This window comes from Silurus aristotelis (genome assembly GCF_946808225.1).
Source record: "Silurus aristotelis genome assembly, chromosome: 11".
NCBI classification, from domain to species: domain Eukaryota; kingdom Metazoa; phylum Chordata; class Actinopteri; order Siluriformes; family Siluridae; genus Silurus; species Silurus aristotelis.
In genome coordinates, this window is record NC_139584.1 from 23,400,029 (window position 1) to 23,415,028 (window position 15,000).

Sequence of the window (15,000 nt, forward strand, 5' to 3'; positions counted from 1 at the left end):
AAGACAGAGAGCGAGGTGGAGAAGGGGTGAAAAAGAGCGTGACAAAGCGAAAGAGAGAGCGAGACAGAGAGAGAGAGAGAGGTTGAGAAACACAATGGAAAGTTATAGAGATGGACCGACATCCGTGCACGAGCAGCCAGATGTGTGTGTATGTGTGTGTGTGTGTGCACTGATGACTCATAAACAAGTAGACAGTCTCTTGGTTTGTGTGTGTGTGTGTGTGTGTGTTTCACATCTCGGCTCCCACACGCTGTTCACTGCTGTATTTATGTTGCTCTCTTCTCTGACGTGTTTGTGTGTGTGTGTGTGTGTGTGTGTGTGTGTGTGTGTGTGTGTGTGTGAGAGAGAGAGAGAGAGAGAGAGAGAGAGAGAGACAGAGACAGAGACAGAGAAAGTGTGTGTATGTGTGTAATTACCTGTAAATGACTCAGGGTTGTCTATGTATTTATCTTGTCCTCGGCGACGCAGGTCAAGGCGGAAATTCTGGCTCTTTTTTGTTGTGCTCAGCTACGTATGTATCAAATAGAAATTCCAAGTCAGTAAAAAAAACCTCGGATTTGATTATTTCAGGCCTATACGGTGATGGTGCGAGTGACGTGATGAAGTTTGGAAGCCCTTACTGTCACTCCTTTGCACTTCACAGCTGATTGTCCTTCTAGCCAGTGTGCCTCGTATGACTGACCATTCCCAAAGTCACAGTTCAGCTCCGTGTCCTACACACAGACACAAACACAGATTACTGAACACCCCATATTACTCATATAACAAGTACACAATATCATGTTACCAGTCATAATATCAAGCTACTTAATTAATCAGAATACTTAATTGATTCCATAGGGAAATTGTTGGGTTGCAGATGGCAGAAAACTCAAGTTTTTGCACATGTAACATTGCACAATAATTGCCCAAGATATTAACATTACTAAAGTGTGGCATGAATATCTAAGTATATCATCTATATCTATATTGTTTCGTATTAGACCCCAAACCCCATCCACACCACACTCCAACGCTGCGGAGGCTGTTTTCTCCTTTCACCATTTGAATAATAGCTAAACAACACAAATATTGTAAATATCTTCATACTTTAGATACATTTGGTCCCTTGAAAAGTATTTCCATACACTCAGATTATTCACAAACCCTTAAATCTTCATCTATAATTCTCCATAAGTGGGTAAAGTTTCCTTGTAAGCTTTTTATAAACTCAAAAATAGCCCTATAATGCTCTAATATTGCACTATAAATTATTCCTATAACGTATAATCACGTTGATTATTCACTAAAACAACCTGTACTGCATAAACTTTTCAAACTAATGAGAACCGGGGCATAAATTAAAACCCCACAGTAATATGTATTAACTATAAATAATTATTCACAAGAAGGTATAAGCAGATTTCTATGTTCACTGGTGATTCATCCAAAATGATGCTTATAATTATTATGGTTTTGAAAATGAGAAGAAACCCTCACTGGCTGTTGTGTCAGGCTTAAGATTAAACATGATATACAGATAAACGTGATTATACGTTATAGGAATAATTTATAGTGCAATATTAGAGCATTGTAGGGAAGCACCATGAACATATGCTTTATATAGGTTGGAGTTGAAGACCACTCAAGATCTTCAACTCCAACCTATATAAAGCATATGTTCATGGTGCTTCCTTTGTGTACAACAGCATTGTCATGCTGGAACAGGTTTGGGTCTCCTATTTGAAGTGAAGGGAAAATCTAATGCAGCTGCACCCAAAGACATCCTAAACAATTGTGTGCCTTCAACTTTGTAGGAACAGTTCGGGGGTAAACCACATATGGCTAGATATACATGTGTATTTTTCCCATATATGGCATTGAAAAATGTATGTATGATATAGCGCTTTTTTCTTTTTTTTAATTTATTTTTATAAGAAGTCTGCAGAATTAGCAGTTTGTAGCATTCCGAGCAGTTGTAAAATTATTTTTATATAAAAAGAAGAGTCTTATGGACTTCCAGCTGTGCAATTTCTCAGTAGCCCAATGTTATTTCAAAGAGCAAAACCGTGTAAGCAAAACGGTGTGAGCAAAACCTCTTCACAAAAGTGACCAAATAATCTAAAAACAGAAAACAGAAGTGTAATAAGCTACCATCAGCTACTTTTAACCCACTACTGCTTTTGTTTACGCACTCACTAATAGAGGCCTGAATATTTTGTTGGTAAATCATTTGTTGGTTAGTCAATGTTCTAAAAATACTAAATATAAACGTCCTGCAACATCAGTTCTCACTGTAATGCCATAGCATTATCTGAATTAGCATTACGACATTGCCAAGCCCTAAAGCAACAAATTCATTTCAACACTTGACAAAAAACAGAGAGCACAATTTGATAGCAAATTGTTTTCTGCATTTTCTTCAGGTCATCACAACGTAACTGGCGACAAAAAGAGATATTATGTTCAGATAGTATGCTCAGAAAGCACAAAATAATTTTGACATCATTTCCCGTGATCAAGATAGCGTATTGTCACATCGCCTGATGCTAACTACAACCAGTCCATTTGCTCATAACTTCCCAAGGCAGCAAACACAATTGCAACGTTTCTGTTGCTAATTGAATCCTCCTGGCTGCCTCCTCGATTAAATCCTATATCGCATCTCTTCAGCAGCCTCAAAGCTCCCTGCACAAGATGTGATTTCTCCGTTTCCTGGCCTGCTGATATTCATGATCTCCTGATCTTTCCGTCCTAATCTCCCCATATTCCGGTATCTTCCCTACCCCGCTCTGTTAAACGCTTCAGGCTTCCTCTATTGCTAATTCTGCGTGGATTTAACATATACACAAACGTTGAGATCAAAAGTCACGGTGGACAACTTTCACTCGAGCATTTACATTCGGTCCTCCGAGACATTCTACAACTAATTCACTCCACTGCAGGAATCCATCTGGAAACCATAAGCCTGCTTACGAATTCAGGGCCAGGCCAAGACCTCCACCAAGAGACATGGAAGGGATTATGGATGCAGAAAGACCTACTTAATAAAGTTAGTTTTAAGTTTCCTTTATTTGAATCACATTGTAGGTATGGAGTCAGACACTTTTGTGAATGCACAGCTACATCTGAAGCTCTGCTTATCTGTTGCATTTAATAGAACAAAATGTAACTTCATAATACAGTCACAGCCAGCAATTGTAGATTTTTATTGATAGTAAGCCATGAACTTTTTTTTTTTTTTTTTTTTTTAAATATGGGACATTCTATAATTCGGGGGTTCTCTACTTTGCATCATCTTAAAAAACAAATTTAAACATTTTTAATACCAATATATCACAACTATTTTGCATATTTGTATCCTGTAGATCCTGTGAACAATTTGCACACTATTAAAATACATATTCCGTTAAGTGTGAGATATGTTGTAAATGCATAACAAATGTAAAAAATAAATAAATACTCTTTGTACATCATGCAAGGACTTCAGAGTATTATTAGCTGAAGTGTCCATGGATCCTTATTTCAAAAAATCTACCAGGGATCCTCATTTCAATATACTACGATATGGGACACACCATTTCACGAATCCTAAACACAGTTCAGGACAGATAGTAGGCGATTCTGCATGCAGCAAAACACGTCCTGAATGCTAGCTAGCTAAATTTGGCTGCAGGAAATCACAATCCAAACAAGAACAGCAAAGAAAATACTAGATGTTCTTTCTTCAGTCAGAATGAATACAGCAACACTTTTGTCCACCAGCATTGTTTAAACTTGTATATAAAGCTAGTCTGTCACAAGATAAGCCACACTGAGTAGGACACACATAGTGCTGCTTTCACAATTGGCCCCAAATATTACACTTCAGATATTTTACAAGGAAAAGTGCCCAAATCTGCCAGATGACTCAGTCTTCATACCGAGAGCACAAATATGACTCACATTCTGAAGCTATAGATGCTCCTACACTTTCCAAAAAAAAAAAAAAAAAAACAAGTTTCTGCCCTCTCTGGCTTCAGTGGATAATCTCACCTGGATACTTTTATCATTAGACTTTTCCCAGAACTACTATTGATTGTATCCGAAAATCTAATTTTATATATATATATATATATATATATATATATATATATATATATATATATATATATATATATATATATATATATAAAATTTTTTATTTATTTATTTATTTATTTTTAAACAAATTAAAGCTTTGTTTTTACACTTCAATTAGTTCTAATCAACAAAAAAATTATGGCTTCCATTTTCAATAATATGAAAGAACAGAAATTACATTAATGCATATTAAACGTTTCAAAATTTCGTTTTTTAATGTTACACCCTAGCAAAACCTTACTATATTAATATTAACATTAATATATATAAAGTATTATGTCAAGTATTTATGCTGACATTTCCCTGCATATGGCATAAAAATTTGTTGTAACAAAAATATAACTATAACAACTATTACAACGAAGTCTGAGTCTTGATGTGTCCTTATAAATGCAACAACATGCTTATAACTGGCTAAACTTCCATATAAACATGGACCTTTTAGAAAGTGTTAACAAGGTATTTGAATAATTTGCTCTTCAATACACTTTGGTATCAAAGACTGTGTGTAATCTTATAGCATATATAATACATATATATAAAAAGCTCAAATACCACTGACTGACTCACTCATTCATCACGAAATCTCAAAAACCACTGAACGGATTCCAATGAAATTTGGAACATACCTTCCTCTTGGGTCTTAGGTGCTCACTAAGAAAGGGTTTTGAAAAATTTGCCCTGGATCGCGGCTAACTCGCGAAAAACTCGATTTCTAACCCTAACCCTAACCCTAAACTCTTCGAAATAACAGTACGGATCCCAATGAAACTTACTACATTGTTTCTTATTACATGTTAGATGCACAATAAAAATTATTTTCTAAGTAGTTTGCCCTGTATCGGTACTACAAAGGGGTAGTACGTTATTTGTTGACGTTACGTTCTGATCTCTGATCATCCAGTCCTGCTCAGTGCTTACTGCTTATTGCCATATTGCTTAGCGTTCTGCCTTCCGTAGCGAAGCACGGGTACTTTCAGCTAGTACTATCATCATCGATAAAATGTGTATGTACATATTAAATTCATTAAAAAAGGCCATGTGATTGAACAGTTATTTTCAGAAGCTTGTTATTATGTTCAAGAACAATTTCAACCTAAAAATGTTGTTCCTCATGATGAACAGTTTGTTCCTCATGTCATGTCAGAAGCATTTTCTCTGCCACTGTCACATGGTTAAGTCATCAGATCTACATCTGGATTTCTGTAAATACTTTTTGTTGTATAATGTGTATAATGTGTAATACTATGTTCTATATAAAAATGAAATTGGGACATATGCTCTCCAGGTACACTGCCTTGCTATATATTAGTAATAAAGACTGAACAACTGGTTAGTGGTGTGTATCTAATTGGACTGAACGTGAGGCATATGTGCATTATGAAAGACGTGTGACATTTGACATCAACTGAAAGAAGCAGATGAGATCAGCGGGAAGAGATCGAGCAGCATATGTGTGTGTCTGCCGCAAACCCCAAGGAATAAGATACGCAGTAGCTCAGCTGAAATTGGGTGACACGGCGTTTTCGTTTATGATGCCGCTAGGATTCGACGTAAAACCACAGTCATATGGCTTTAACCTTAAAGAGCGCTTTCAGTCCAAACTTAGAGATGTGTTCAAAGCTGTCTGCAGATATTCACATTAGGAAGCAGTGGTTTGACAGGGAAATTTTATTTCAATCTGTGGTTTTAACTTGGATTTCCGTGCGTGTCTTGTATGTGTGCGCTAGCTACTAATGCTGCGTTTAACTCTCAGTAGTTGACTCCGGGTCAGTCAGAGGAAAGCGTTCTTTATAGTGTTCTTGACCTTGTGACCGCATGTGCCTCCGTGCCGGTTTGATTTTGGTCACAGACCCATTTTATAAACATCATGTCTCATTAACAAGACGTTTTTTTTGTTATGAGTGCACTTGAAATGAAGACATGCACAGAACTCGTCGTTCATCACAGGGATGTCAGTTGTGTGAAGCGTTTTAAAGTGAGAGGAAAGAAGCAGAAGAATTCAAGTCTAAAAAGAGCTCTTGCCTCAATTCACACCTCATAAATTTTGTGGAATGTGTCAAAATGCGGCCTGATGCCCAAAACTCAAATATTCTTTCATTAAATTGCACACTCGCACATTATCATCATAATCATCATCATCATCATCATCATCATCACCTCATTGCATGTCTGATCATTTGTAAACGGGTTTAAAGCGCAGTGTGAGATTTGCAGGTTTGACTGCGAATGAGCACAAAATTAACAAATTCTATACTTGGGTAAAGACAGAAATATCCTGACTCTGAAAAGCAGCAACACAAGTGTTTTGGCAAAACTTTTCATGTAGTCCATGCTTATAATGAATTGTAGCCCTTTTACCTCGACCAGGCATAACATTATGATATAATAACCTTATGATCGGTGATTGAGTAACAATGATTATTTCTTCATCATGGCAACTGTTATTGGGTGGTATATTATTAGACAGTAAGTTAACATTTTGTCCTCAAAGTTGACGTGTTAGATATAGGAAAAAATGGGCAAGCGTAAGGATTTAAGAGTTTAACAAGAGCCAAATTGTGATGTTTAGACAACTGGGTCAGAGCATCTCCAAAGCTGCCGCTATAGTCAGTAGCTATCAAAAGTGGTACAAGGAATGAACAGTGGTGAAGCAGCGACAGGGTCCTGGGGGCTCATTGATGCACATGTGGAGTGAAGGCAGACGAGCTCCTGTAGCTCAAACTGCTGAAGAAGTTAATGCTGTTAATGCTCGACGGGTCACAATCATTTGGCAGCAAAAGGGGGACCAACACAATATTAGGCAGATGGTCATAATGTATCCCTAATCAGTGGTCATAAAGTTATGCCTGGTCAGTGTATAAGTAATATTACCGTTTTATAATTAGAATTTGAATTGAGAAAAGAAACAGCATGTCAGGTATAAATAAATACAGGGCACATTACCTGATCCACATTGCTGAGGTGAAGCATGATATCTTGCGTGATGCCTGTGGGCGATGAGGGGACATTCTTGCTCATGATCCTGGGACAGTTTTCAACATTCTGAGTAACAGGAAGACACAGGAACTAAGAGAAAACAATAGACATCCGCACTTCCTGTACCACAAATACACCCCACCTTCCTGCTTGGCTGTGTTTGTCTGGGGTGAGTGGTCAAAAAGGAAAAAGGTAGAGATCATTGTAAAAACATCCTTATCCGAAGAATGGAACAAAGCTCAGATTGAACAATGGGCCTGACAAAAGAAAGTGACATAAGACGTCTTTGCACATCTGTCACATCTGCCCACACAGTGGGCATGCCCATCCTTTGACTGACTTCCACATTCTAATAAAATCACTGTACTTAGCGGGAGAGAGGAAATCTAGGCGACGGCGACAGCACAGAGATGCTACTTCGCTTTTTTGTGGGCGCAAAAAAACAACCTAGTGTGCCGGGCGACGTGGCTGTGGCTAGGATGAGGTCATATGTTTTCTGGGTCTCTGATTCAGCACCATGCCTTTACACTCCTCCTCTCACTCTCCTTCTCTCATTCTGTTCGCCTGAAACTGCTAATTGACGCTTCGTATCTCTGGCAGATTTTCTGTCTTTGTTCCTTTGCCATCGCTTATTCGAGAATCTGGATTCGATATGCCAAGGAGCACATGATTTCCTGATTGTTTTTTTTATTTAGAAGTACTTCTGGCTTTTATAACCTTCATGACTGTTTTGCTGGACTGTAGCCATAGGGCCATCTTTTTTCATTCGCTGTTGTTATGCATTGCGCTCTTCCAAACTATTTTTACCGGGTCTGGCATTTCTGATATCCTTTCTGTCTTTACTACTTATAGAAAAAAAACTAAACAGACTATAGTTTTATGAATTTTTATGTCTCTGTGGGTTTGAGCTACAATGTGGAAAATAAATATGGAAATTTTAATGTTTAAATATTTTGTCAGCGACAAGCTAACTAGTTAGCAAGCAATGATTAGTGATGTACTCCTCCTCAAAACAAGCTAATATCTAATGTCTATATAGTGGTTGACCAATTGATGTTTACTTAATCAAATACTAATAGGAATACAGGTCAATCTGACACCAAATAATTCCTGTTTCACTTCTGAGGTGAAAGTGTGTGTGAATGTAGGGGTAAGCTACAGGGGTAGGGGTATGTATTGCAGAAAAAACAAATCTGAGTCTGAGTTGATCAAAATGGGACTAATAAATATTAAGCTATAAAAAGTTCTCAGCTACTAGACCTTCCCTGCTTCTGGGCTGAAGTTGGACGTCATTAGCGTGAGTTAAACGGCTTCATGTTGTGTGTGCTAGGTAACATACGTGCTCCACCGGGCCCATCAAACTCAGCCAGTGTCCCAGAGAAGACTAAGAATGTATTCGGACACCATTAAAAAAGTCATGTGGCTGGTAAAAATGGAATGTTATCGCATTAAGCAGGTTTGTAAGCCACAGGGGGGATGAGTGTGTTCGTGTTTTATGAGCTCTATTAAAATGGTTTTGCCTTGTCCTTGACTGACTCTTAAAAGGCAGAGGTTCTCAGTAACTCAAAATTGATCTGAATTAAATTGATGTCAATCGAATGGATTTAAACTGAATAAAATGGAATAAATCCATTTGAACTGAAACAAATCAACAAAATATTTTAAAGTGAACTGAACAATTTAAGATATGAGAAAATATATTAGATAAAAAAGATAGTCGTTTTTTAAAATAGTGCAGATATTTTTAGATATGCAAAAGGGAAGTACAAATTGTAATGAGGTCTAACAAACCAAAAACAGTAACAAATTGGCAGTATGTGATTGGTGGATGTTGCGATGATTGACAGCACTGACCTCAAGTACCAAAACTTGGTTTGTGTGTTTATCCGAAACGCATGCGTTGTGCTGGTGGTCCCAGTAACATCGCCACTTTGTGCTCAGACAGCTTGTACACCTGAATAATGTTCGAAACACACACACACACACACACACACACACACACACACACACACACACACACACACACACACACACACACATAGTTAACAGAGGGGTATACTTTATTTTTGGCAGACACACCCACTATTCACCACCTCCCACATGAATAAAACACACACTTCATAGGTCAGAGATCAAGGGAGACTTATTCTATATAAAGGTCAAACAGGACCATGAGGAGTGTGAGGAGATTCCTTTACATTCACACACTCACACTGAGGGGGGGGGGGGGGGGGGAGAGAGAGAGAGAGAGAGAGAGAGAGAGAGAGAGAGAGAGAGAGAGAGAGAGAGAGAGAGAGAGAGTCAATGACGCATCCCTTTAAACATGACTTACTTGAGCTTTCCAATCATTACTGACACAGATAGAGGTGTAGTGTGTGCTTACTCAAGATAACACAAAAACTATAACCCTGAGTGTGTGGATGCACGCACCTATGGGTGTGTGAGTCAGTGGGGCACGACCAACATTACTGCTGTCAGAGATAGTGCCTTTCATGATAAGGGTGAGTGCTTTATGACAGTGAGTGGGGGGTTTGTGTGAACTCTTTGTGGGAGACTTGGTAACTGTATGTGTGAGTGTGGGTGAGTGTGTTTGTGTGTGTGTGTGTGTGTGTGTGTGTGTGTGTGTGTGTGTGTGTGTGTGTGTGTGTGTGTGTGTGTGTGTGTGTGTATGGGGGGATTTAGTACAGAGTGTAGTGTCAGCAGGAATGGCTAAATAGTGGGATGGCAGAGGGAGGATGGGTGAGATAGGAGTGAAAAGAATAACTGTGGCTCTGATAAGGTTCCCTTCGGTGTGGTTACAGTAAGACATCTTAAGAACTTTCACACAGACACACACACACAGCACACAGCAGACAGATACAGCTGCTCCTTGAAGGTGCTTTGGTTAAACAAACACTTTCAATTATCTCTCTGTCAGTATGCGAAACATGCATTAGAGCGAGAGGGAGAGAGACGAAAAGAGAGAAAAGGAGCAAAAGGGGGTGTGTGTATGTGTGTGTATGTATGTGTGTGTGTGTGTGAGAGAGAGAGAGAGAAAGATAGAAAGAGAGAGAGAGAGAGAGCGAGAGAGCGAGAGAGAGAGTAAGAGAGAAAAAGAGAGAGTAATCCACTGTGAGTAATTGATTCCGGGTTGCCAGAGTTTGTGGTGCGGAATGCATGTCACTTTAATGTCTGGTTGTCATTAGGCATTCACCTAGGCACTGGCGCACTGAGACCGTGGGAGAGTCGGAACTGCGCAAACACTCCGAACCCTAAACCCCAATTCACACTCGTGCCCAAAAAACTCGCACTCAGACCAAACACACACTCTCAACCTCTCAGACCAAAAGCACACATTCCAGCCAACTGGGTTAGCATAAGAACATGAGGCACACACTAAACCCAGCACCTATTCCTCTACCAGGAAACAGGGTTAATTAATATTTTACAGATTTCAAACTGGCTGGATCATAAATGGGTAACATAAACATAACTGTAAGACATTTTATGACCTAAGGGAGTTTAATAGAGCTCCGGAATGCGTGCCAGGTCAGCTCCACATGATGCGGCAAAAATTGCGAACTTGGCGTGTATTTGCACAGAAAAGAACTTTCTTCTTTTTTTGCGTTGATTAAGAATACACAAATCTGTGTGTACATCATCTGCACACTGCTTACCGTAATTTCCGGACTATTAAGCGCACCCAAATATAAACCGCACCCACTGAATTTGACAAAGATTTTTATTTTGAACATAAATAAGCCGCACCTGTCTATAAGTCTACACTGAAACTAATGAACTTTACACAGGCTTTAATGAAAGACAGTGTCTGTTACACTCAACCCAGGAAAAATCCATAAATTAGCCGCTTCGTTGTTTAAGCCGCGGGGTTCAAAACGTGGGAAAAAAGTAGCGGCTTATAGTCTGGAAAATACGGTACTTAAGTTCTTATGAATGGATAGAAATGGACTGGATTCTAAAGCATCACATCAGTTGATGCTTAACAATAAATTATCAAATAAATGATGTTTTTATATATTTATCTGTATTTATTATTTTATTTATTTATTATTTTTTTATTTTTTCATATTTTTATAGCACCCGCACTACCATGACAAATTCCTTGTACATGCAACCCATTATACTTGGCGATTATGATGATTCTAAATCAGGTTAGATTTAAAGGTAGATGAAAAAAATTACTGGGGAAAAAAATCCTTATTTGGACCAGTTCTCATTTTTACGTGTTTAGATGATACTCTTACATCTCGACTGTTCTATTTTGAATGCTTTTTTTTTTTTTTTTTTTTTACAACTTCAATTTAAACATAGACTCCATATAGCTTTGATTTTATGCTGCAATCTGCTGACAAACCATATTAAAGCAAAAAAAAAAAAATCTAATTCCATTTTGCCCCGAGGGATTTTTGTGTCTGAAACACACACCCAAACACAAGCAGCTGCTCATTTTAAACATAGCCTAAAACAAACAAATGTTTCCAAATGAACTCAGATTACTAGAGTTTTGCCAATTAACAGCGTAAAAAAAATAACAAGTTATTTCAATAATACATGGGTTGTTTCATGGAAAAACACTTCCCACGGACGGGAAATATATTAAACCTTTAATGCTTTAAGACAGGTACAATATGGAGTGATTTACGAATCTGCTTGCATAATGAAAAATGCTCGCTGCGACTGTTTGACTAACACCCTGGAACTCAGCTAGCGCTAATTAAAAAAAAACTCTGACGTTTTTGCTAGGTGATGCTGATGAGGACAAGAGACAAGGAACTGCAGACGGGTAAAAACTGTGTGCGCTACTGAAATGAAGCCGTCCGACTCGGTTCTTCCCACAGTTCTTAGCTTATTATCACCCTGTTCAAATGTGACATATTTCACACCTTCTTTCTCCCTCTCTCTCTTTCTGTGTTTGGCTTTCTCTCTCTTTCTGTGACACACACACACACTGATGTGTATACACATACACAGGAGTCACCTTCGCAAATATACTAATCTTTGAAATCTGTTCGAATACACCAGGGACGTGGGTATATGTGGAACACTTACGCAGTCCTCGGGTTAATCTCCGCCGTCCTCTCGCAGTCGTACATGACGAAGCTTCCTGACACCACAGACGTGCCGTTCACCTTGATCGCCACGGGAACGGAAATGTGGTCTAAGCAGAAGAGGGCAAAATGACATACAGTCACACACACACACACACACACACACACTCACACACACATACACAAACTCAAAACACCATCATGATTCCAGACACAATTGTTTTTTTTGGGGGGGTTTAATCCTCTAAATTTAATCCATTTAATTAAAACACCTCGGGGGCATGCTGTTACAGAAAATAATCAATGTCTAAGTGGTTTGATGAAGTCTAAAAGAGCGTGCCATGATGTGGGGTTTTTTTTTTATACAAATTCTATTGCAATAAATCTGTGTATGCTGCTGTTATTGTCTGCTGCTTATGATATTAAGAAACAAATCCATTGTTACTGAAGCAACAGCTTCTGACCAATCATATTTGGGAACTGATGATCGCTGTGGCATAACGTAAATAAGCGTAAAATCAAGACAGCACTTAGATAGCACCCTTCTTACCGCTGCCTAAAGGAATCTTGGAAAAGTTGTTGGAAGAGGGCAGTGGGCACGTCTGGATTTTGGCTGGGCCGTCATCCAGGTGCACCGTGGCGATCGTCACCATGCCAACCCCGTAATCACATTCGAGGCTGAGGCCATCCAAGTCGGGTATGCTTCCGTCCACCAAGATCCCCACATTCTAAAAAAACAACAGATATAAGAATAAAATGATTATATTTTATCCTTTCTTGTTGCTCGGTGCATCTGTGTGTGCATGTGTTTGTGTGGTAATTCTATCCTAATAATCTTATTCTTTGCAGTCATTGAGTTATTGTGATGCTAAAAGCGAGATGAAGACAAAGAGGAGGAGAAAAATGAGTTCTGTTTTCCTGCATTCCCTCGCTCATCTCATTTCATTAGCATTGTCACTACTCTGTGTGTGCGTGTGTGTGTATGTGAGGGTATGTGCGGGTACGCATTTATTTAATTCTCATCATTTTCTAATCAATGAGTCAGTGCGATATCTGAGATGACATTCATGAATGCTATGAATGGTCACACGTCTCGGCAGGGCTAATCAAATATTTTCAATAAGTGCCAGCGCAGACGAGCGCGACGGGGGGACGAATCTTTCCACTAATTGATTCAAAGATCAAAGATACAGGGCTGCTGGCTGAAGTCATAGAATCACCCAACATTTCTCAGTCACTCTTCCTCTCTCTCTTTTTCTTTCTCTCTCTCTCTCTCTCTCTCTCTCTCTCTGCACCACATGCTATTGTCATTGAGATGGAGCATTTCCTAACAGTGGCGCCTGCTTCCTGCTTCCTGTTTCCTGTTTTGTGCTGTAGCTGAAGCTGGAGCTGAAGCAGTTTCCTGGAGCCTTGAATGATGGACAGCTGGGGGATCCATCAAAGAAGGGGGAACCCATTTATCCAAAAGATATCTGTAAAACTAACCGGGACCCCACGTCACTTCAGGACAGAGTCACTGAAATATCACTCGACTCTCATTTATTCCATTATTGATGTCTCCGACTACACTCAGGTGATGGTGTACAATATTGTTTAATGGTTTAAGGCAGTAGTGATTTTTAGGATTTAAAGATAAGATTGTCTGAGCGTTTAAATCCGTACAGCAACATTTGCCTGTTAAATAAAACCAGAAAATAATAGAATGAATAATTTATTTTTTTTCAGCTGGTTTTGAGGAGATTTTGGATGAAAAACCTGCAAAGCTGGGAGATAGAACCCTATTCTTAGCGAGAAAAAAAATTCTTGCTACAAAGTTCGCTAAAAAAATGTTTAATAAATATAGTAAAATTATTATAATGAAAATATTATATTACCCCAGTGCCAACTCTACAGCACTAAGATAATTGTTGTAACATATGATACAGAAAGTACACACAAGTCTAGTGTCTAGAGGACATTTCAGATAAAAAAAAAACATATTTTTCATTTTACATTTACAGTAATTGCTTGTTGTTCAGCCCCTTTGTAAAAAAAAATATTTATATGACAATTTATGACTCCAGTAGCACCACTCACTGAATGGTTTTTGTTTTTTGCACCATTCTGTATGAACTCTTAAAACTGTTTTGTATTAGAAATCAGCTCTTTGTTCGGTTGCCCAAGTGATTCCTTGTACTGTAATTGAAATGGTCAATCCCTAGTAAGAAACTTAATGATGTACGTAACAGTATAATTTAACAATAATGAATTGTAAAGAACTGTGTTTGTAGCTGTGGTATGTTCTGACCTCTTTCCAGACAACTGAGATTATTATTGACCCCACTGCAAGACCTTTTAGTTCTCACTGTAAAGAATGTTGCCGTTGCAGGAACTTGTGCATGGTCATAATCACTTTAACATTGGAGAACTTTTCTTGAGTGGATGAATTTTAGAGATATTTTATGCCAACCTTTGATGTATGTAAGCAATAGAGAATGATTTTAATCAGTCAGTGAAAATTCTCTTATCTGCAACTGTTTGCCCGAAACTTTGTGTTTCATTGGATAGTCAATTGGTCAATCGTAGTACGCCGAGTTACAATAGCATATAGTAGGAAAAAGAAGAACTGTGTACTGGTGTGTTTTTAATGTCCATTACCGTAATGCCAGATGTCCAGCTGAACTCGGCTGGTGTAAAGGTCATGGAAGGACACTGCTGTGGCCCTTCACCCATACTGATCCACGAATGTGCCACACCACTGGAACACTCCTGCTGAACTGAGCACCTGCACAGAGCAGAGAGGGTTGGGGAAGCCAAGGGGTTATCATTAGAGGTGGCCCACAGACAGACACTAATAGGACAGGCACACATAATTGATCCATTATATTAGTAA

The 15,000-nt window shown here is 38.7% G+C and overlaps 1 protein-coding gene and 1 long non-coding RNA gene across 2 annotated transcripts in view; one reads left to right on the forward strand and one right to left on the reverse strand.

Annotated features, from left to right (window-relative positions):
* plxnd1 (plexin D1) overlaps window positions 1-15,000 on the reverse strand; it is a 93,256-nt gene that overhangs the window by 51,811 nt on the left and 26,445 nt on the right. The window contains exons 5-11 of the mRNA XM_083554337.1: window positions 14,766-14,892; window positions 12,679-12,856; window positions 12,130-12,238; window positions 8,935-9,034; window positions 7,048-7,146; window positions 621-713; window positions 417-507 (exon numbers count right to left, since the gene is read on the reverse strand). Coding sequence (XP_083410463.1) covers window positions 417-507; window positions 621-713; window positions 7,048-7,146; window positions 8,935-9,034; window positions 12,130-12,238; window positions 12,679-12,856; window positions 14,766-14,892 — 797 coding nt within the window. The remainder of the gene's footprint in view (window positions 1-416; window positions 508-620; window positions 714-7,047; window positions 7,147-8,934; window positions 9,035-12,129; window positions 12,239-12,678; window positions 12,857-14,765; window positions 14,893-15,000) is intronic.
* LOC310733433 lies at window positions 4,156-10,542 on the forward strand. Its single transcript, XR_014535746.1, has 3 exons — window positions 4,156-4,609; window positions 5,082-6,667; window positions 6,806-10,542. It is a non-coding gene; the product is annotated as an uncharacterized lncRNA (long non-coding RNA).